A 24,493-nucleotide genomic window follows, 5' to 3' on the forward strand; every position below is an offset into this window, starting at 1 on the left:
AACTCTGCCATTCCCAGCTGTAAATACAGAACAGTGATAGTTAAGGGCATGAATAAGGAGGAGAACCTTCTACCTTGGCACCTGGGTGAACAAATTTGTGTGAAATTGACACACCTGGATTTGTGTTTACACCTGAGCACCACCATCAAGAAATCATTGGAGCTAACACAAGACCTTAAATGGGTCTGCCTGCCAGAAATTAAACCTCCAAAGGCAGCACTGACCTGTCTGATCAAGTCTTTTAAGTAGCCATTTTCTATTTATTAAACAATACTTTGAAATTAATTAATTTATAGCATCTTTTCAGTCTTTACTGGTATTTTTGTAGCATTGTAAGCCCAAGGATCTTTTCAAAATCCGATGAGAAAACCGTTGTCAAGAAACACAGCCTTTCTGAAAGCTGGAATATATATTTCAAATATATATTTGTCAAATTTCCCATTTAATGTGAATGAATAGCATGCCTAGCTTAAAAGTTATATTTAATTAATCAGTTCTTTTGTTTATAGAATTATACACAATTACCAGCAACAATCAGCAGGAGTTTATCTATACAATGGATTTAGCAGGGAAATCAATATTTATCAATATTTTAGAAAGATTTAACATTCACACAATCAGTTTAATGGAAATCTTTCAGAGAATGTAATATTTAATAGAGTGATTAAAGAAAAAAAATTTAAAGTTTCAAACTGATGAGAATTATTTTTTCCTTTTTTTTTTCTTTTCTTTTTTTTATCTTTCTTTTTTCTTGCTATGCTCTTAGCTAAAGCTTTTTTTATATCAGGAGATCAGGGAAGACCAAATTAGAAAGTGTTTAGAAACAGGCATACCCTTACACTGTTTATGCTAAAGTCCTTTTGCCACCTAAAAGGCAGCATTGAAAATATATTTTCTCCACCTGTGAAAAAAGATGGTTTGTGGATTCCCCAGGAAGTAAGTAATTTCTTGGTTCTATACCACAAAAGATGCTGCAGAACATAGTATGTTACTAGGAGAGAAAATAACTGCATGACATTTTAGATCTCGTGAAAAAGGTGTCAACACAATAAACAGCTGCAAAACTTTGTTTCTTCCAAGTTTAGGCAATGTACTTGATGTTTTGGTACATTAATTTATTACTCTGAAAGCTATTTGAGAGCTACTTGCAGTAGCTTGCATTTGCAAAAGACTTTTTTCCAGCCAAGATTAGAAATATTCCTTTGTTATCATTCCTTCATGACATCAAGTTTACTTTTCAGGGAACTTTTCTGGTACCCCACAAAGTACACACTTTTAAACACTTTAGTTAAAAGTCTTTAGTTGACTCACTTTAGTTGAGTCTTTTGACCTTTCTTGATCCACTTCCTTATTTCCACTGTAACATATTCCCAGTATTTTTCTCTGCAGGCTAACACCAAATAAATGATCATGTGATGTGGAAGACATTCTCCTTAATAATTTTTGAGAAGATTAAGTGTATTAAGTCTGTAATAAGGAGACTTGTGGGCCTTCCTTATGATTTTTACAGAGGACTTTGACGACAACTGAATGAAAGAACTCCAAAACTGAAATACCTCTTAATACATTATCTTCATTTTGGCATAATTGAGTAAAAACAAAAATTTGATAACTAAAAAAAGCAAGTGAGCTAAGTTAAATTTTCTTAAAATTAGCAAGTTAGGTTTGATACACTTGGGGAATAGACTTTAAACCGAAATTAAAATAGATTAATTCAGATTTCTTGCTTTCAGGAAATCCAGAAACGCTGAACTTGTCGAGAGATTTTAAATAACTTTTCCTATTTGAGCACCCTTAAAAATAATCATGTCCCAAACTAACACATTTCAAAAATTTAAATGAACGAGCTGTTGTTTGAAATAGATATATCCATGCATTGGTATATAAGGAAGACCATTAAAATGAAAACCACAAGGCAAGCAAAACTTTGTGAAGGCTATAGATTACCTATGCAATCCAAAATCCAGCCTACTGTTCCATCTCCACCACATGCTAGTACTCTGAATTCAGCAACATCTCGGAAAAAATTTAACCTAAAAGGAGTAAATGAAGATATCCAATTATGATCAATATAATTGTGCATTATGAAAACATGTTATAGCTTAAGACATTTTGTTTAATAGAAAGTAGCAAATGATTACTTTAAATAAAAATCACTTCTGCTTATATCTTCATTTTTAGACAGATAAAATCCAACATTATTATTAATTATTCTCAGTATTATCTGAAAACTTTCAAAGAAAATTAATGATTCAAGGGTTAATATGGTACACTAACACTAGAAAAAGTTTGGACCTGATGGTTGGTCCAGTCTTTGACTTCAAATCTTGTTTTGACTATCGTTGAACTTTGTGAACTTTGTTCACTTAGTTGTAAATGGATAGGTAGTCTCTCAAGACAGAAAAGTCTAAGTTGTCTAAATGTATTAGCCATAACATTTATTTGTGAAGTTCTTTCTATAAAGTTACATGAAAACTTTACACTTCTGGTAGAACACTGGTACATATTAAACTGAACACTCAGCAGTTGGTTAAAACAACTTTGCCTCATGGTTTAATACAAAATGAGAAAGCATCAGATTGAAGACCCTCATTCTATCATCCTAAAAACTGTATTTTAAAAGTAAAATATCTTTGGCGATATTTGCCTGGCTATTTCTGCTTGCATATCCATCACGTGAGTATGACCACCTCCTCATTCATTTCCTTCTATAACTAAGTTGCATAATGCTGGAAAGTGAGGATGTATAAAACAACACTAAGGTTCAGTATTTTAATTTGAAAGCATCAGTTCAGGACAGCTTTTGACACATGCTGAAATCAGTCCTTACACATAAACTGTCACTAGACAAAAAAGTTCCAGTAATTTTGTCATATTACTATGTATCTATAAACATAGTATATAGATATCTACATAGTATATATCTATATGTTCATTCACATATATTGTATTAATTAGTGTAACAGATATGGATACTCTAGTCACCAGAACTGATATCCAGTTTGCAATCTCCTAATAAATGCACAACTAATATATTTTAAACAAATTCCTGAATGCAAATAAATACAGACAATAGCTTGCAGGTGTTTAATTCCAACTGTTTCCCATATGAAATTGTAAGGCTGCAGGGAGAGTAAGTTTCTGTCCTTAGGAAGTTTTATAATTCTTTTGGACCTCTTGATAAAATCATCACATGAAAAACTACAGAGTAAAAAAGCAAGAATGGGAGAAGGAAATGAAAAACACAATGAACAAAAAAAGTTTTGTAATGTGTAGAATGACAGGACAACTTCTTGTTCTATTAGTTTTTGACCAGAATTTCAAGTTTAGCCAAGTTGTATAGAATTAAGCCCATCACATGTCCCACTCCCTGTAATTTTCTTTGCTCAGAAGAGCTCTCAAGCAATTTCAAGTGCAAACATAATTCCTGAAGGATGCTTACTTGCCCTGTATTAATGTTGTCTTGCCCTTCTCACCCCTTTTATGTTCTACTTCACATATCTGCTGGAGAAGTGCTGTAGGATCTCCTGTGACCAAAAACATCATGTGCCAAATCTGACTGGGTACATGTGGGGAACACATCTATTAAGAGTATGTGCTAAAAGATCCTCTGCTGGAAGCCCCCTCCCAGCACTGCAAGGGCAGGCACTGAGATGTGCCCTGCCCCACAGGTGTGCATGTCCATCCCTTCTCATAGCCTGGCATAGAAACAAACACCTCCTGCCACCAGTATTCCCACTGCAAGCCAATGTGTTGGGTTAGCAGAGTCACCAGGTGTAATTACATTGCTTCCTACTGACAGTATTCCAGCTTAATTTAAAGTCAAATTATAGCCTGGAGACGATGGCAGGGTACTCACTTCTAAGTATTTCAGCATTTCTACCTCATGGAAAAGAAAGTCTGGAAATAATCAACCAATCAAAACGGCACCAAAAGCACAGAGTTGATTTTAGCATTGCTCCAGACTGGGAGAATATAGACTTAAACCTCTGTCTCTTTTTATAAACAAGCTTCTTCACCACATATATATCAAAGATCCTTTTGTTTTGACTGTATAGTTAATCTCCATAAAAAAGTGTAACTTTTAAAAAAGTGGGAGACTGAAAAATCTGGTGAAACCATATTATTAAAAACATTTTTAAAAAGCTGCATTTGTATTTCCCTTGGGGCTTTTTATATTCACAGACAGTGAATTTTCCAAGCAAAGTAGTATAGCACTAAATTCACATAACCTTTTCTTTTTATAATTTTAAATATAAAAATTATACACACATTATATAAAAATCTATCACACAAAATACATAAAAATAATGCATGTTACAGTGCATATTTGCATGTATAAATGCAGTGTATATAAATATACTATAGTAGATATAAATATTTATAAAATCAAATTAATTTATAAAATTAAATATAGTTATATAATTATATATGTAAATAAATCTTATTCATTGAATTAGAATGTGCAGCCTACATTAGGAGTTGGGAAGGGAACACAGTTTTCTGTTTTATGAGGTTTCATTCAGACTCAGTAAGTGTTACAATTGTACAGAAAGAATTTGACACATTTCTTTAGAGATCTTTAGGGAGAAAGTCAGTATTGCTTACCAAGAAAATTGTACTCAATTAGTGTTTTAATATCACCTGTTACTTTTTATCTACCATTTTTCACATGGTTTGAAAAGAATTTTAAAAAAACTCCTGGAGAAGAACTTAGTAAAAGTGGTTTAAAGTGAAACTAAAAAAAAAAATTGAAATCATTGTAAAGATTTTTTGCAATGCCAGCCTAAGTTAAAAATCCAGAATAGAAAATTTTATCCTATTTTCTTGGAAAAATTTGAAACACTGAGAGTGATCAACACCAGTTTAATTTTATTTTATTTTGTCAGAAGCAAGGATTCAAAGGCAGTTACTGAGTTTCTGCTAATAAATCAGTAATTTCCACCTGAAAAAGGGCAACTGTTTTCAGCTACCTATATTACTCTAATTCAGTTTTTCATTATCACCTCATCAAGTCCATAGGAATGAAGGCCATCTATTTATGTATAAAATACCAATGCTAGAGGACAGAACTATTTGATTTTGCATCATGCAGTTAATTGACTTATGCACAGGTGGCAAACACACACACATTCTTATACAACTGTTCAGAGAAAATTTGAAAGTATTTATTTTAATGTAATTAATTTAGTTTATTAGAGTAAAACTGAAGTTTTACTCACAGGAATCAAAACATAAATTGCAATATTTTCCATTTAGTTACCTATACACAACTATTGCTCTTATACCTAAAAGCAGTGCACTATGCAGAACTTCAGGTACTCAGCCACACAAGGTGGCATAACAGCAATGCATGAAATCATTCAGCATTCTTCACTCATCACAGTGGAAGCAAAACTTAAGGCTGCCTACTGCCAAAAAGAATAATCCACTAGTGGATCTCAGCATAGGTTTCAGGTGCCAACACCACAGATGTCATAGAAGCAAAAATATTGTTAAACAGCTGCTTAAAATATATCTCTAAATACAGGATTTAAGTCTCATATATGAATGGTGGATTCTAAGTACTACTGCTTTGTGGTGCACAAAAATAATTTTTATCATTAGAGTACAACCAACCCACCATTGCTGGCTTTGCCCTTCTTTGGCAAAAATGTAATTCTTCCAAGAAAATATGGACCAGATCCTATATTTTGTTCAAAAGAAAATAACTATGTTGTTATTATCTTCTAAAAATATTGGTGCATATACCTTCCTAGAATACTCTAGGTATTACAAATGTCCAACAGCAAAGAAATGCTCTAGCAATCAATTAAAATAATTAAGGACAATAGTGTAATTTTCAAAACAGACCTATTGCTTTGTGAAGGTAAAAAAAGCCCAGATGCTGCAGATTCCCAACTGAATTACAGTCTAGGGTTGCAGGGATTCAGCTTTGCTATCTTGGGCATCTTTTAAGTGGGCAGAATTTAAGATTTAGAAAGGCCTGTTGGAGCAAACTTGCAGCTAAAATTCAAAAAACAGATGTTCTCCAAATTAAATGCTTATGGAAGTTACAAAGAAACACAACTTTTGTGGATATAATTTCTATAATAGAATATAAAATACCATAAATTAGACATTTTAAATAATAGAAGTTTAGGGAACAGAGGCCTTTTCAGAGGGACAAAGACTTATTGAAACGCTGACCTCTCTACAGAGTCCTGTGGCTCTGTGGCTCGACTGCTATTCATCCTGCTATTATTTACCTCTCTGTGAGGTGAACAATAACTGAATTTCAGATTCTTCAAGATCATTAAATCCACAATAACAGTTGTTTTCAGAAGTAGAAGACTCCTATAGAGATGTAACAACCAAACAGGGAAACTCCTTTCATGGCAAAAAACACAGGTGCCAGGCACAAATTACACAATGCATCAGCCCAGCAATTTTCTCCTCACTGTGTTAACTGTGGCAGTCTGTAACTGTGAAGTACCTTTTATGCCTGTGTTCAGCTGCAGAGCTTACAAGGTTTTTCCAGCTCACTCATATCCCTCTACTGCCAATTAAAGAATGTCTAAACCATTAATTATTGTGCCCATGTTTAAAGTGTGCTGTTGCCCTTTGGCTTAGAGATTCTTGATTTTCAGGCCTCGCAGCAGGTCTCCATTGCTGGAAAGGAATCAGTGCAAGAGTCACCACCGTGAGGTTTATTTGCATCAGGTACATCTTTTTATACAGACTACATACATCGTGTGTATTGACATAAACTGCTCCAAAAACCCTAGCTCAGGCAGGAAAAGAAGCTGCAAGAAATGTCATTGCTGCTGTTCCTGAACTTCCCCATGTACCACCCCATCTATTATGAAAGTAGGCAACACATGTACTTCAGTAATTGTACATTGAGGTTGTGATACTAAAATTCGTTGTCATCTTCCTCAAAATATTTTTCTGTTGTCCTGCTCTATGCCAGCATAGTTATAGAAAAATATAGAATAAATGGTATTATGAAAGGTGAGGCTTTTTTTGTGATTTTAGGGGGTTGTGTTTTGGTTTGGGGTTTTTTTTGTTGTTATTTTGAAGTCCTTTTTTTCCAAAGCATTTCTCCGAAAGAACATGGTTATCCCACTAAAGAGGTAGAGCAATAGACATAGCAATTGAGCTGCTGACCATTAAAAAACCCAAACCAGTTTCAGCACCCCTAAGATCTGCAATTTTCTTAGTCTCCTAGTTCTTTTTTCCCCTCTCTCTGCCCATTGAAATGGGAATACATAAATTTTTTTAACAAAAATTAACTGGAAATATCAATTCATGTCAGCCACCGATGTTTGGAACGCAAGTCACAAAACTTGTGAATGTTATCATTTTGCTTGATGATGGCAGCCTATGAGAAAAATACCATCAAAAATTAAAAACATTAACCTATGGGTTAAAGCAGACAGGTTGGCTCTAACAAAAAAAATGCAAATTCTTAGCTAATACTACAGATATTCTCTAGGTTGAGTAAACATGACTGAAAATAGTAATTGAAAGGGAAAAAAAAAAAAAAACACATCTCAAAATAGGGTTAACTGAAATGTACCATAGTAATCATAAATGCTTTAAAATAAGTATACATTATGGTTATCCCTTTCTACTAAATCACTTTCTGGGATGAAGAAATACACTGCTTTTCTCTGCACTGTACAGTACCCAAATCTGTTCCATTTTGACCTAAATTTTACATGTAATATGAAAAAATTCAATAAACATAAAATTTGGATTGACAATCCAGTATAAGTGGCATTATAGAGATGGATGAATAGGCAGGTTTTATTAGGCAACTCAGCCCTAACAGAAAACAAGTACTGGTAAGTGAAACACCAGAGTTTATTCAACTTTTCACTTAAGGGCCAAATTATCTGCAAATCTCAAAGTATTGCCAGGGGCAATAAGTGATGGCAGAAGACAAACTGGAAATTTAGGATTACTTATTTCAGTGAAATGAATGAAAAATATACCAAAACAAGCAGCACCTGTTTGAAAATTAATTAGAATTTTCTTCAAAGTGACTCTGAACTAAAACTACTTCGATTTCTAATAGAAAGTGAAATTGAAAACATTTTCTGAAAAACACTGTCCTGGTTCAAAAGACAAATGTTTAAATTGCTTCAGTGCAGGGTTTCAGCTTGAACGTAACACTGCCCTCTTGTGCCTCTGCCTTAAAATGCATTTACCTTCACATGGCAAGATTCACAAAAATTAAGTCAGTTATGGACAGAAATGCAGACAGAATTTTCTTTTAAATTCTGAAGAAATAAGATTAATATGAACAAAAAAAATTCAGTTTCTTTTTTAAAATCATCCTCTCAATTTCTAGCATGGAATTTCTATTATACAGTATGTAAAACAATATCAGTTACTAGTTTTGTCTCAGTTAATTCTTTTAGCCTATTTATTCTTTGAACTACATTCTTACATTTTTCTTACATTACTTACATTTTCTTACAGTACTTACATTTTTCATACATGCCAAGAATAGCATAAAATCAACAAATTTCATTTGAGTAATAAAAACAGCACCAGCATTTAGATACAAGACACATGCATGAAAGAAATCATGCATGTCATTATCTCAATTTTTTGGGCTGGTTTTGCACCATTTAGCAGGTTAACATTAGCTATACTGCAGTGCACGATATATTAACTTCTAAAAGCATTGAGCCCAATATGCTTTTCACTTTCATCAATGTTGCTTTTCACTTTCATCAATGTTACACACATGTAAAGGTCTAAAGAAATAAAAAATGCTAAGATTTAAAAGAAAAATATTCAAACAGTGTAAACTTAACATCAGTGAACATATGCCTCCTTCTGTAACTCTTTTCACTGATGTAAAATTTTATTTATCACTGACAAAAGTAAATAGCACCCATTACATACAAAATAACACACAGAGCAGATATTTAGTGCTGATCCAATTTTCTTATACCAAAGCACTTATAAAGGAGACAATATCAGGTGGCAAAGGTTGGTGTTTGATACACTGTAATTCTCTCATCCTCACAGGAATGGAAATTAAGAAGAATCAGGGAGGAAGCACACACACTAAGCAAGGGATTGCAGTGCCAGCTGGTTCAGAGAGCACTTTGGTCCACATTACAAGTCACTGCCAGCACAATCCAGCCTGGAGAGTAGTTTCCCAGCCACTACTTTCCAAAATCATATAACTGTTAAGAAGTGTGCAGTCACCAATATATTACAGACACCCATGCAAGTGCACATGTGTGTTTATGTATGCAAAAGAAATGGATGTCTTGCTGGTCAGTCTTCGAGGCTGCTGACATCTGCAACACAAGCAACCCGCAAGGACTCAGGTTGCTGACATGGCAGTTAAAGCAGCAAACAGAATCAAGTTTATCCCACAGTTCTTATAGAATAATACATGGTTTTCAGCAAAACATCTGAGACATAGCTTTACTTGTAGAGGTAAACAAATATACCTATACATTTCTGCAGCCATTCAGAGAACTGCAGTGTTGATACATTCCAAACATGCTATATGTACTTCAGTCTGTTCATTTGATTATACAGTATTTTATTAAATGAGTTCCTGGTAATAATATTAACTGTAGACTTACCCTGGCATTGGTCCATTTCCAGAAAGACTATAAACTTGACGAGGATTTAAAAGGTACTGAAATTTTCTATAAATTCTGAAGAGGTAAAAGAGACAAGGAGAAAATATTTACTTACATGTTTGGAATTTTTTAAAAACCTTTCATATGAAAGAATTAAAGAAGTTAGAGCATACTACAATTATTTGAACTGCAGGATCTCATTTATACAAAAAGTCAAATACTTGAACACAGCAATTATAATTTATACATTGAGTGTATTGTGAGGTATAAAGTTGAGACAGTAGTACTACAAGCTATTTACATTTCAAATGCTGTGTATAGACAGAAACAAAATACAATAAAAAGCTATAATTACACAACAAAAGGTGAATCAAAAAAGCATTTTGGAAAGCATATTGATTTGTATTAAAGTAGCTCCATGGCAAAGGAGAGATTTCTTCCTGAAATTTATAGCAAACACAGAACTACAAATATAATTAATTGCAAAAGCTAATTGGCTTTGCCACCCACCAAAAATGTCCACATAGACTGGAAAACATTCTGATAAAAAAAAACTGTAGTCAACTATATTTCCTCAGGATTACATTTGAATGAGAAGAAAATGAAAAAATATTTGAAGCATTGTTTTACTAAATTACAATTATTTTTAAATTATGTGAATACTAGGAAGCAATTTATTGATACAACATGACAAGCACTGCCCTGTCCCACATGGGACCCCATTTGCTGTCCTACCCTCAGCAATTATTTCTTCTAAAGTGTAAATTTAGAAATTTGAGTTTACTTGCCCTAAAAGTATAACAGAGATTTCGTTTCTCCATTACAAGTATTAGAAATGTAATTTACTAAATTGACTGGAATGCAGTAGTGGTTCTTTTCTCACACAGAACCAAGAAAGTACACAAAAGAGTTGGAGCTGAGAATTAATAAATATACACCTGGGATGTATGGCAATAGTTTAAATTATAAACCCCTGTCTCTTGGTTTTAATTTTACTGTTTCTGTCCTTAAGATAATTAATATTTTAATGGTTTTGGGAAATCATTTATTTTTTCATTGAAATATTGCTTCTTTTCTTTATAATCTCCTAAATTAAATAGAAACATAATAAGAGCTGAATTCTAGGTTAAAATGTCCACATTTTCAAATACAGCACAATAAAACTGTCTAGACACAATCTATGTGCACATTCAAGGATTTTTAAACATTTTTTTTTCTTGATAGAAATGCATAATTTATCAGCGTAACTGGAAAGCAAGTGTGTAAAAAATACTGAATACAAACAAATTCAAAATTATCTGAAAAATTGCCCAATTGGAGTATTTTCTTAACTTCTCAATTATTTAGTGATATCAGTTTCATCAAGCATTTTATTCAAGCACACTCACACAATATATTCCTGATGCTGTTCCTGACAGAAAAAGTATCAAAATACTAGTTTCATTTCACAAGTATGCACACATCATTGTTGGTGACTGTGACGATGATTAAATTAGACATTTGACAATGGATTTACAACACAATATACATATTCCCATTTCACAAATGTAAAAGGAGTTTTCTAGTTAGTATGTGTGATTTGCTTCTCAGAGATGTGTAGAATTTAATCTGGTCAAAGGTGATGCTAATTTCATTTGTGTAGCTGATCATAAGTTAATGAACAGTATTTTTATGAAGTCCCAAAGGTCTAAGAGTTATTTTCCTAAAGTTTGGTGCTACAAAACATACTAACCATTACCTACATTCACAGTGCTGTTCTCAGGTAACAGTGAAATGATATTTTTAAAAGCCTTGTTAATAAAGAGGAGGCCTGGTTTTTCCACTTAGAACCAAAAAGCTCCCTGTAATAATGAAGAGATTATGCTGGATTGTACTCGACTCAGGGCATTCCATTCATGGCTACCAGTTGAACATCAGTAACTGCTAATCACTCCATGACTCACCGCAAATGACATATGAAGGTTTAAGTTATTAAACACATTTATGTGTTCTAGTCTGTGTAAAATTAATAAATTGATGGCTCATTTCTATTCATACATTCTCAAAAAAAAAAAAGTTAGAAACTGTTTACAAATGTTTTCCTCACACTGAGCTGTACACAGACCTAACAGGGTGACACAGGGAAGCCAAAGAAAAGGGACAGTAACTCAGCCTTCCAGTTTTGCATCTACAGAACTAAACAGTGACACTGACGTGGCTCTGAATGCCTTGCTTCCACATGGGGGGAAGGAACTGGATATGGTTTCCTTGGGACTGGAGATTTGTGCTGACAAGACCATGAGGTGGTGTGGTGGGAAATGCCCTAAAAGACATTTTTGTGATGAAATGCAATTTCATGAACGAAGCCAGTTTATGAAATTACCACTTGTCAACAAAGAGCTGTGTTTCTGTAACTACTTTTGGGGTTATTCTGTTATCTGGAAACTAAAAAGATTCAATTTAAAACAGAAATCCACAGAGAAGTTTCTTCATTGTAATTTTTCTTTATATTTAAGTCATGCCCATGATCTCATATAAACCTCAAAATACTTGCTATAATAACTGAGGAGGCAGAACATTATCTCAGGAGTGGCCAAAGGAGCTGGCATAATCTTTAAACAGCTCGTCTGCTGAAGAAAATACCTTTGAGTGTACCTTGAGCTGAGTTAGATTAAGCTGTCTTCTGGAGAAGAGAGAAGAAAAATGGCCAGAAACTAGCTGGCAATTCTAAACTGGCAATAAAGTTGACTACACTGTGGAAAAAAAGTTGGCCATGGCAATGCCTTCTGCCACAACTGCGGATGCATCTTCAGTCTTCTAGGGGCTATTAAAGATGTGGTTATGGGCTTAACTTAACCCTGATGCCTGACAAGGAAGAAGCCAAGGGCTCCTCTCCAAAAAAAAAAAAAATGCTAGTTAGCCTCTCTTCCAGACATACTGTATTTGAAAAAGAACATTTGAAACTGCTTTTACATTTTGTCTCAATGCTAAATGAAAGCTTAGAAAGGCAGATTAGTTGGAGGGGAGAAGGGAAGAGCTACTATGAACCCAAGTTATTTGAAAACAGCAAAGGTTAAAAATATCATCAACCTGTATTGCACAGACACTGAACGTGGAGTCAGCAGGAAACGTGAGCGTACGGAAGCTGATCTCCAGTGCATCCAACAGCACATTTGTCAAGGAAACAATTGTGTAAACTCACCCTCTGGTCAGGCAAATAAACTGGAAAATGGGGAAGTGGAAATCAAAGTAATGAGTATGGCAAAACAACAACATGATTTAGAAGGACTCTTATGTGAGAAACATTACCCTTAACAACAGCCTTTAGAAGCACTACATGCTTGTTGTCTATTCTTTCTGTTGAAAGAAACTATTTTGGGAATGGTGTACTATATATACACATTTTGTACACAGATTATTGAAAACTACTGCCTTGATCAGTCAGATCACAAATGCAGACATCCCAAACCAATAGGATGTTCCGCATTTTTTTTTTTTTTTTTGGATGAAATTAACTGCACCTGCCCCTTTCATGCACAACCACTGAAAATTTGTTATGGTGTGATACAGCCTGAGAAATTCACTTGCCTGGGTTTGATGAACTCCTATTCAGTCACATGCTCAGTTAAAATCCATTTCTAGTATATGAAATCCTTAAATTAATCAATTCTAATTCTATTTTTCTACTTTCTCCTTAATAAACATTGACTTCTATTTTTATTCTATTATAAACATATGCATTGTCTATTAAAAAAAATAATTCAAGTCCAAATAACTGCAAATACACTGGAGTATCACATGATGGCCCATTATTAACCTCCTAATTGAGAAGAAAATATAACGGGGCTATTGTCATAATTCTTTATTTTGCAATTATATCTGAAAGTCATAGCACTGGTCCTTAAAACAGAAACATATTCAGAAAGAATACATTTATCACTACACATTCTGAAAAACTGAATTTCTTACATAATAAAAGTTTCAAAATGTATCAATAAGATATGGTTGTAGAGAACACGTTTTTGTGTTCTGAATGCAATTTTTCTACATATCTATTTGTTTCCCCCAACCCCTCTGTTTGAATATTTAAAAAGTAAAAACTAAACAACCAAACTTCTTTTACCCTTTAATGAACCTCAGAGTTCTTTTCTTTTGCATTTGAGAGATTTGAAAAAATTACAAAATAGAAGAGGAAATGACCATGTATTACTGGGGGTGTGCATTTATTCAACTGGTTTTCAGTTGGATGCACAAACTCCAAGAATAAGGCAATGAAATGGGCTGGGTTACCATATGGTAAGGCACAAAATCTTGTATTGGGAACTGTGGGAACACAGGAGTCTTGACAATCTGCAATAACCTTTCTATATTCAATGAAAGTCAATTAGAAATCTTGTCTTCATTCACTGTGACTTCTCAAATACAGAGAATCCTAAGTAAAGACTGGGGCATAGTTTTCAGTAGAAGACTTTCTTAATCTGAATGAATGAAGATAATGAAATTCTGTTCTATGAAAGTTAGAAGGCTGTGGGTTTGTTTTGCTTTTTTTTCCCCTCACTGCTGGGGAGAATCTTACTTTTGTTACAGGTATCCTCTAGTCCCACCCTCTCAGCACCTGAAAAGATTAAAAAACTGCAGTAATCAAAAGTCCTGACTTGAATGCCATTTAATTTCCCATTGGACTTGATGATCCTTTGGGTCCCTTCCAACTGTGAAGAAATCTGTGAATCACCATAACTGTGCATTTTGCAAAGTAATTTATGTCTTGAAATGTCCTGTGACTTTACTTTCCACAACATATAACTGCCACAACATTGGAGGGTAGGGAATATATGGGAATATCTTTCTGGATACTGACTGTAAAGCAGACAGATAAAACCCAGGAAAATGAAAAAAGTTCAATAATATTTCTCCTGAGAATGTTTTCATCACTTAGATTGAATATTCAAACTAATAGGCACTCTTAGCATCCTTATTTTATACTTCTGGTCCTGGCATTGATATGAAACATTGACACCTCAAAAATGGACTGCAAATCCCTTCTCAACAAATAGTTCATATACGGACTTTCTTCAAGTGTTTGAATCTGGCTTTAGATCTAACTATGAGATATTATCTCCTAATGGTGAATGACCTGAGATATGTTTACATGACTATACAGCTGACCTTTTGATGTGCTTCTCTTAAAACAGATATATTGAGTGCAACCTTGACACATGAGTATGTAATTTAACATTTTGTGTACATGTGGTATCAAAGCCAATCTAGGAGGTTCTTACAATTCACTATACCCAGCTGCTGGTGCTTGCCATCATGCTATACAGTTAATTGTGCAATGAGACTTGTGGATAATGGTGCTAGTGAATGAAGTGTGTATAGGGCATCCATTTTTAAAATTCAAAGAATTCCTGTGATCTGTTTGGCCTCAGTAACAGTTTCATTGACATAACCTGAGGAGTGTTAGACGAAGGGGAATAGAAGCTTGAGATGGGCATCAAATTTTAAACTTGCTTTTACACTGGAGAATATCTAACATTAAATGATATCCCTGCTGCATTAAGCCCATTCAAATAGTAACACTTGAGACCAATTATGAGCTGGGAACTGAAAGCTGTGAAACAGCATTTCATTAAATTGTTTCTAGGCTATAACTAAACTGTGTAAGTACAGCTCTCTAACCTGCCTTTCACCTACATAATTGCAGATTGGATCACTGATCTACTCAGTTCATATTGGTACTATAAAAGCCAAGCTGAGCGCCCATGCAGATTACCTTCCACCAGACCCCTGACTGCACAGCAGACCAGGGCTGCCTCACACTGCTACTGCAGCTGAAACACGAAAACTCGGGATGGCTCAACACTGGTTTGTTCCAATTGCAAAGGCATGTCCTTGAAACTGCTTAGAACTAATCTTTTACATCATTAACTGCCTTTGACACACCCAGCTGATATGTAGGTATACCAGTCCAGGGAATACATAATCAGCCCTCAAGTAATAGCCAATTTTCTCAGAAGCCTTCAAATACAATTTTGGTTAATGCTCCTTAGCTTTAAGAATTACCCTAACAACTTCTCTGCAGGATTTTGTCCCTTCTGACAGTTTACTTTAGGGGCACAGAAGACATGATCTAAGGGAGACAGGGTGGAGAAGGTAGGGAAAGCTGACCCATCATATTTTACTTGCTTGGTTCTGGGCTTTAGAATTACACTGCATCCCTCCTTTTTTGCTTCTCGTTACCCATATCACCAGTATCCACATGTGTCACCTTCAGCTGGATCCTGGACAAAAAACCATAATCTTTTTCAAGACATGAAGTTACAGCACTGACATGGTGAACTAGGCTATAAAAATGTAGGGGTTCATGCGATGGTCAAAAATGGCCACACTGCTAGTGTATGGAATACTGAAACATGCTAACATGCTCTGAAAAGTTTGTTTAGGAGGAAACTAATTCAGCATTCCTGCCTGAGTAGCAGGAGAATGCTCCATACTACTTTATCAGGCTCTGATACATTAACACTTAAACTAATAAACTCAGACATTTTAATTTAAATCAATGTAATTACTGACATATGTAAAATTAATATGTCTTTAATCTGTGTGATTGGACTCTAATAATTCAACTAGATTTTTAGAACTCTTCCTATTTAGAGAAATCAAAAGGTTTCTTTGAAGGAAATCTTATGAAGATGCTCGAGAGCCTCTACTACTAAGTCTATAAAAAGCAAATCATACATTAAAAACTTGAAAACTGCTTCTAATTAAACTACTGACCTGCCTGTAAAATCATTACATAGCTTAAAAGAAAACTGTTAGCACTTTAAAGTTTTAATACAAGATATGGCAACTCACATCTTCATGCAAATCACACAAACCCATGTACTAAATATAGCTACTTTTTTTTTGACTGGAAACAATACTTCTCTGTAGAACTAACTGTTGTTTTTAACTGGAGTATTTACAGGTACAGAGATATAGGATGCTAAACTGTGAGGAATAACAACACAAAATGTTGGATTATTTCCATATAAACAAACTACTAAAATTCATTTTTAACATTTCGCATACCAGAATCAAGAAAGAGGGGGGGAAAAAAAGAAAAAGAAAAAACCCCTTACCTTTCTCCTTGTTTCCCACCACTTTTAGGATTGACAAAAACTAAAAGTGGATGAGAGCCTGGAACTGGAGTGATCTAAAAGAAGGGAATAACACAGCCACTCATTAATGCTGTGTGTTGCATTCATTTTTTTCCTATAGTAGACAGAAAACAAAAAGCTTAATGCAAACTCTATGTTATGCTGTGTAATCCAGCTGGAAGCAATACCGTAATTTTCAATAATCCTCGCTACATTATTTTTTCAGAAATTGCAAGTGACTTATCTTTTAATGCTGTCTGTTTAACAGCTGTGTTGCCATTTTAACCAATAATGCCACTGAAATACTGAGGTATATACACACATAACCTATCTCTCTACATACAAATATATATTTGTGTGCGTGTATATATACATATATCCATCAATGGAGAAGAAAACTTTAAATGCAAACAATGCATTGATTACTCTGACAGTAATTTCCTTTAAAAAAAGGAAAACAAAAAAACTTGAACTGCATTTTGGACTATGAAATGACACTATACTATGAAGGTCAACTATAGCTATAATGGAAAATTGAACTTAACAGATGTTTTTTTAATTATGGCAATGAATATCTGCAATATTTGAAATATTATGAAATTACACACTTTTTAAAATGTGGCAACCATAACATTAAGGAATTACTTTAAACACCTGAGAAAGCTGAAAAACTTAAGAAGGTAGAGGAGAAACCATAAGGAAGAAATCAAGTCTGAGGAAAAGAATGCTGATGAGAAGGAAGGAAACAATGACTTCTGCCATATTTTTTTACATCCTTTGTGTATGGAAAGTTTCACACATTCATATTAATATTTAGCTTTACAAACTAACACCATCATTCTAAGCAATTGGGTTAGTCTGCATTTTCAGATACTCAGAGATGTGTGTGTTCATTGCCTTTACTCCAAAGACTTGAACATAAAAAAATTACATCAGATGATCTCTAATACAGGTCTTTAAACCATGAAGCTAGACTACTAATATTTAGCAGCATCACTTTTAGATTTATATAAATTCCAAGATGTTTGAAAGTATATTTAGAGTTCAAAGTCAACATTTCCAAAGTCATACACTAACAACTTCAGAGATGCAGCTTGAACCATCTGCATTTCAAAATGATGCATTGAAAGGCCTTGCTTGAAGCCCTCATTCATAATTCCTGAAATAACAAAATTTGAAGATTTCATAAAGTATAATTTAAGGCAGAACCTGAGAAACATCATAGCTAAGGAGTTTTACAGGCATACTAGAGATATAGGCATATAATCCTACAAGGCATCGAAAAGCACTTTTCTTTAAAAAGAAATGTTAAGCACTAGTGCGTCAACTCTATTCATGATTTCACAAAAAAACAGAATCAAATCTGTTGCAATACATAGAAAAAATAATGGAAAAGTTCTCAAATTCAGCAGTATTAAGCTTAGCACGAAACCAACTCAGTATCACCTGGCACAGTGAAGTGCTGTGTGTTGAAACATACATCAAATTGCAGAATACAGTGAAGTTTGTCATATGTTTAATTTTTACCTACTGTTTTAATCAATTTTAGTTATTTAGCCAATTCCCATGGTGTTTATTCCGGTGAACTAAGTGTAAACCAATGGCGCTCATTGTGACAGAGATCGAATACCTACTGAAATCCCTTAGGACGCAGGTTAATTAATGAGACTCATCCTAAGGTTATACATGATCTATTACTTCCTCTAATTAGAAATAATAATCCTGATCATTATGCTGGTTAGCTAGAAAGAAGCAAGATGAATGTGCTTAACTATGATTAATTGTCTTTAAGTTGTGCAGACCTCCACCGCCACTAAGTTATCTGCTCACTCTGTCTGATGGAAGGAAGGTCTGGGCTTGATCTTTTTCTCAACAAAAGCTAAGTGATAGAATTTTCTATTTTAAACCTTTTCTTTCAAGACTCAATGAGATTATTTCAAGTAGAAGTGTTTGGCTCATTAAAAAAAAAATCTAATAACTAGTCTGTATCCCACTCAGTTCCAAAATAAATTTTAATTAAATTTTTACAGCTTTTCCAAATTACTTTTCCAGATAGCATACGGTATTTTTATATAATGAAATGCAACTAAAGATTTAGACTAAATTAGTGAACATTTTCAAGCCCTAATCCAGCACAATATAAAGGCAATCTTCATGATGTTATAGGACAAGTAACTTAAAGTAAAAAGAAAAAACAAAAACAAAACCAAAAAGTGTTGGAGGACTTATTTATAGTTTCTCCCATATTGAAAACAGAGGTCTAACAGCAGTAGTATCAAGATCTTTGCTTTTTTACCTTGTATCTTTAATTATAAACAAATGCTGATTATAACTTAATTAATACTGATTAAGTTTTCTGAAATAAAACCCTTGCTCACTGAACATTTTGTTAAAATGAGACCATGCCAGCAGAATCAGAGTATTAGAAACAGAGTGGCATGCCAGACATGGGAGAATTAGAGTAGTATACTTTGAACAGATACAGAATGTTTTCTCCAGACCATCTTTGGGCAAAATACTAACATTAATTGCCAGTTATATTTATAGCATCTTACACATTTGTCAAAAGAGCTGAAAAATTACACAATCTGTGAGGAAAAAAAGCTCTAGCACTCTCATTGATCCCATCCTTTCTGTAGCATAGCCCTAAAGGTCCACTCAGCCTTCACAATAATTACATTCACAAGAGGCTATCATTTTTAAAGCCAATCAAAAATTAAATATTTGATGCTAAGATGGATTCCTGCCATTCAAAATCAACGAAATCCATCTATGAAAAACAAAGACCACAGTATAATCAGCAAATTAGAGCCATAACTGCAGAATTATTTCTAAGGTTATCACCATGGTACCATGTCATGCACTACATTACAAATGTGTCATTACAGAACATCAAACACTTCAGAAAACACCTCAAATCTATTAAATAATAATTCTACCATCTTTGTCCCCACTCTCTTTTTCTCCATCTCTAGTAGTCATAAAGAAAAGCAAGGATCAAACGCAGGCTTTTGATTCATCTTGGAAAGATAAGAGAGAACACAAGTTTTGGAACACACTAAAAAACTTAGGGGAAATCTTATGACCTGAAAGCAGAACATAATAATTTAAAGTTTTGTGTTGGAGAGTCAATGGTGCTAAAAGCTGCTGTTTTGAGTAGACCAAGTATTATACCTTAGACACGGTATCACATGAGTGGGAAATAGAGACAAAAAATAGCAGAAAATAAACTATGAGCATAAGTAACCTAATGCTTGGAGTAAACACAAAATTCATAATGATACACGGTGCTGCAACCAAAAGGAGATGCCAAAGATGCTCTTGTAGAATACTTTGTCTCACTGGAATTGAAGGGATATCACCCAAAAGTTAGAAAATACTGTGTGTTTCCTTTGGCACAAACTTATTAATCGCACTGTGACTGATTAGACAGAACTTGAGCTTTCTTTCAATTAAGACTCTAGCATGTTTTGCATCATGTTTTGTCACAGAGGATCTGGATAGCAACGAAGCCTGTGAAAATGTAGGCACAGGAAGAGATTCTTGAAAGCAATGGGCAATGATTGCTCTAATATCCAACTATAACATCAATGGAGCATCCAAGTAACTGGATTGGGTTTAGATTTTTCAGGTTTTGTTTGGATTTTTTTTGGTTCTTTGGGTTGTCATAACAAGAATGTTTGACTAACCTAGAACAAAAAACAAAACAATAAACCTCCCTAACCTGACAACATGAAATAATTATGAGGCACAAAGTAATTGATAAATGGTAATGGAATCTTTTTACTGAAGCCCAACTGCAACATACCAAAAGATAGAGAGAACAGACAACTATGCATATTAAATGATTATCACATTTTTATCAGGATGATAATTTAACTCCTGAGGACATAAAGCAGCATATGGACATTGATTTCACTCAAAACTACTCATATCTCAAGGGAAACAAGTCAGCGGTTCAGGCATGCCTCTAAGTTACCACCCTTAAATAACACTACCTCATCACACACAGTTTTTCTTTCAAGAAGAAAAGTCTCCATTTTTATTATAAATATTGCTAGTAGTGAAAACACATTGCTTCTCACCACTATTAATGCTGATATGCCAAACACCCTACTTAGAAAAACCTGGATAAATAACACCCTTGAAGTTTACTCCATTTATTAACTAACAGGTCCAAATAAGAACAGTTAACAATTATCAGGACAGACAGATTAATAATGTAAATTTACAAAACATTGCATGATGTATAAACAGATACCAAAATAAACTATTCACCCCATGACAGAAGTGTTTTAGAGCTAGTCTTCCCTCCCCCTTACTGTCTTAGGAAATCCTAACAATGACATGAGAAGCAGATGTGTATCACTGGATTCCTGAACCAATGGAAAAATTTACCTATTGGCTTTTTAGTCATGTAAAAGTGAAATATTAGAAGAGTAAATGTATATTTCACTTTAAACATTTTTCACTCTTCATACCTAAAATTATCTGCCTAATATTAAAATAACAATAATCACACCTGAAGGCCTTGTCCATCTACAGTGACAGAATTTGCTCTTTGCATTTTGTTGCGTTCTCCCAGTTTGTTCATTTGCTGGGGGCAGCTCTTCTCTTTTTTCACTGTTGCTTGTCTTTCCTTGAAAAGAGAAAAGGGAACACTTTAACACATTATATAACGCTACACAACTATAACTGAGACTGTACCTCCCCAAAGTTGTTTTTTTGACTAGCAAGTAATGTCAGACTCTGCTTTAATGAAAATGACATCTCAGTCAAGTTAATACACAATGTCTGGCCACTTCACATAACATCCATCTATGTGCCTGGACATTCCATAATGACTAGGCAATAGATGGATGAAAAGTGTGCAGTCACAACACAAATTAATGCAATGATGTGAAAAGATAATCTGATATTACCAGGGTGCCATTCTGAAACTTGAAAGCCAATCATACAATATATTTGATTGTTTAATAAGCATATTGATAACAGATCAGTAATTTTTCAAAATTTTATCCTGACTGCTAGCAAAAGTTGGATGCTTCAGAGTGCTTTACCACTTTGGCAAAATATACCCAGTCTAAATAAACCACAATCAATTGGCTGAGTAGCTTTTTATAAAATGCATTTCGTATCAGAAGGAAACCAGAATCTCCATCAGATTCTAAACCGTTGGCAGCTTTTGATGCTGAAGCACAGCACAGTGAGATGGGTTATTTGAAAGAGAAAAACTCAGTATTATATTGTTGCAATCGTATTTTCAACTGCTATCAGGCCATTTCAGATAACTCCGCACAGAAAAAAAAGTATTCTCATTTTTTGTATCTCATTTATTCTATTTATAAACTGCACCCAGCATGTCCTTTTAGGTTGTCCAAAAAATACACCATAAATTAAGACAGCAGATATTTATCAAACAGAATCAGTGTCTCCCATCCCAACTGCACCCCAGCAGCTTTCCTCACTACATAAGTACAAGGAGGCTTTAAATTAGTCATGGGAATGGGTTGGCACAAAGCTGCTGCACTAGAGAAGGAGCATGAATGACATTGTTGCATTCCCTGCAACTCCGTCCAGTAAGAAGTTCATTAAATGTTACCATTTACATTCTATACCAGGCCAAACCCATTTCTGTGCTATCTCACATAAAGCTTTAGGGATCACAGTAGCAGTTAAACCATGAAACTCTTTCAGGAGCAGTTTTTCTGCTAAGAAGCACTGACACAGATTCTGTCAGGAAGGGAATAACTCCCAGCTTAATACAGTGCTTTCTAACAAAAATGTGGACCCTTACTGTTTTTATATCACCTTCAGTTTTTTTCTGGAGTCTCAGTCCAGATCTGATGCAAAGAGTGGTCCAGGTCATCCTAAGCTATTCTGGGGCAGCCAAGTGCTTGGGGGAACTGTGACAGTCTTTTATACAACTTTTGTATAAAAGAATGGAAAAACCTATGCCACTGAGAAAACAAACAAAACAAAACAAAAACAGGGGAGTGCACACAATTGTCAGTATGCAGTGAGATTCCTAAGAGGTTAGTTAACAAAGCTCTTGAATGCTTTGAGTAACTTGGTTGGTGCAAGTTGAGATCCAAGACTCTAGACTGCAGTATCACTGCTTTAAAGAGAAAACAGTAGAAGCAATTAGAGCTATTCACCTCATCATTAACCTCAGAAACAAAAACACTGTATGTATCACTGCCTAAGAAATCACCAGCTCTGCACTTACTTATTTGATGATTTTTTTCAGAAAGCAGGACCAGAATGAGGCACTCAAAAGAAAATAAAATTTTTGAATTAACACAAAATGTTTTGCACAATGGATTGGTTAGTCCCAAGGACAGCAAGCAAGACACTTCCGTATGAAGGAAGCTTCACACTTCATTACAAATTTCTAAAGTTGCTTTGAGGTTTTAAACAACTTTGCGACTAATTATCTTTAAAAGTCACTCCGTTTTATAAAAAGAAATCATACCCGGTTAAATAGGATTTTACATAGTGGCCAAATCTGACTCATGAATACGGCAACATCTTCAGCAATCAAATCAGATGTCACAAAAGCAGAGAAAAAGCTAGTAAAAATTGTGATTTCTAACAAAAATCAGAGACAGAGAGAAAATTTGAAAAGGTCTAGGAAAACCTGAGTTAAAGGGCACATTTGTGACAATTCAAAGAAAAAATTAACCAAAAGTAACAGACTCAGCACACTGAGTTAGCACATTTAGAGAGGTTAAAAAAATGTTCAAAAGAGGCCTACTTATAAAGTGTGGCACTAAAAATCTTCTTGCATATATCATGATAATATTTAGAGGAAAAGTATTTATACACTGCTGAGACCCATGCCCAAACCCACCATTACTAATGACTCAAGTGAAATGCAGTAAGGATTACCCAGAGTAATGTTTTGGATATTGGGGTGATACAAATAGCAGCATGATACAAATAGCAGTAAATAAGCTCAGTTGGCCTCAGCCCTATGCTGCATTACCATTCCTCCTCCGGTTTATATTTTCCCATAAGTAAAACCACCACTTGATTCACAAAGACAATACAAGATAAGATCATGTATCTCAGGTAACATAAAGGAAAAAAGAATATTCATGATCCAGAAGTGTCTAGAGTGTTATTAATATGATCAGAGGTGGATACCTGACCTCATAAACATTGAAACTCTGCTTTCTTCACTGACAATTTTTGAAGAAAGTATAAAGTGTTTCATATCACCCATCTTATATGATACCACAATCCATGTCACTATGTCTATCAATAGTGCTCTCTAAAACCTTTCTGAAGAAGCTGACAAGAGATTCTAGATTTCCTAGAGTTATATATCCTATCATTTTTAGATACGTGTCCCACTAGAGATGATTTGACTTAGTTTGTATGACATAATGTAATGAATTGCATTATAATTCTAATGACTAAATCTGTTAATGGAATGCAAAAAGATTTACCACTTCTTTTTTTTTGTTTGTTTTTAATATTCTTGTGCAGACCCTTTCTTTTATATATGAAATACCAGTTGTGCCTGACCTAAATTATCTTTGTTTTGGGAACTAAAACATTACTAAGATATCAGAGAGTGTCAAGAAGCAAACAATTTAATTTTTAAAGTAGATAAAAAACAGAAGAAGATAAGAATGGGTAGCAGCCTAAAATTTCTAATAATTTTAAGAAAAATTTCACATGCATTGAAAAACTGGTTTTCTAAAATGCAAAAATTTATCTTTCAATTTAAGAAATATATCTATAACAGCTGTGCTATTTTTAATATTT

At 34.2% G+C, this 24,493-nt stretch overlaps 1 protein-coding gene across 3 annotated transcripts in view; it reads right to left on the reverse strand.

Moving 5' to 3' along the window:
* Positions 1 to 24,493, reverse strand: part of DGKB (diacylglycerol kinase beta) — a 331,032-nt gene that overhangs the window by 193,591 nt on the left and 112,948 nt on the right. For all 3 annotated transcript variants that reach the window (XM_050971447.1, XM_030234719.2, XM_030234706.2), the window contains 4 exons: positions 21,240 to 21,356; positions 16,700 to 16,773; positions 9,600 to 9,674; positions 1,948 to 2,033 (listed from right to left, as the gene is read on the reverse strand). In XM_050971447.1, coding sequence (XP_050827404.1) covers positions 1,948 to 2,033; positions 9,600 to 9,674; positions 16,700 to 16,773; positions 21,240 to 21,356 — 352 coding nt within the window. The remainder of the gene's footprint in view (positions 1 to 1,947; positions 2,034 to 9,599; positions 9,675 to 16,699; positions 16,774 to 21,239; positions 21,357 to 24,493) is intronic.

This window comes from Serinus canaria, chromosome 2 (genome assembly GCF_022539315.1).
Source record: "Serinus canaria isolate serCan28SL12 chromosome 2, serCan2020, whole genome shotgun sequence".
Classification (NCBI taxonomy): domain Eukaryota; kingdom Metazoa; phylum Chordata; class Aves; order Passeriformes; family Fringillidae; genus Serinus; species Serinus canaria.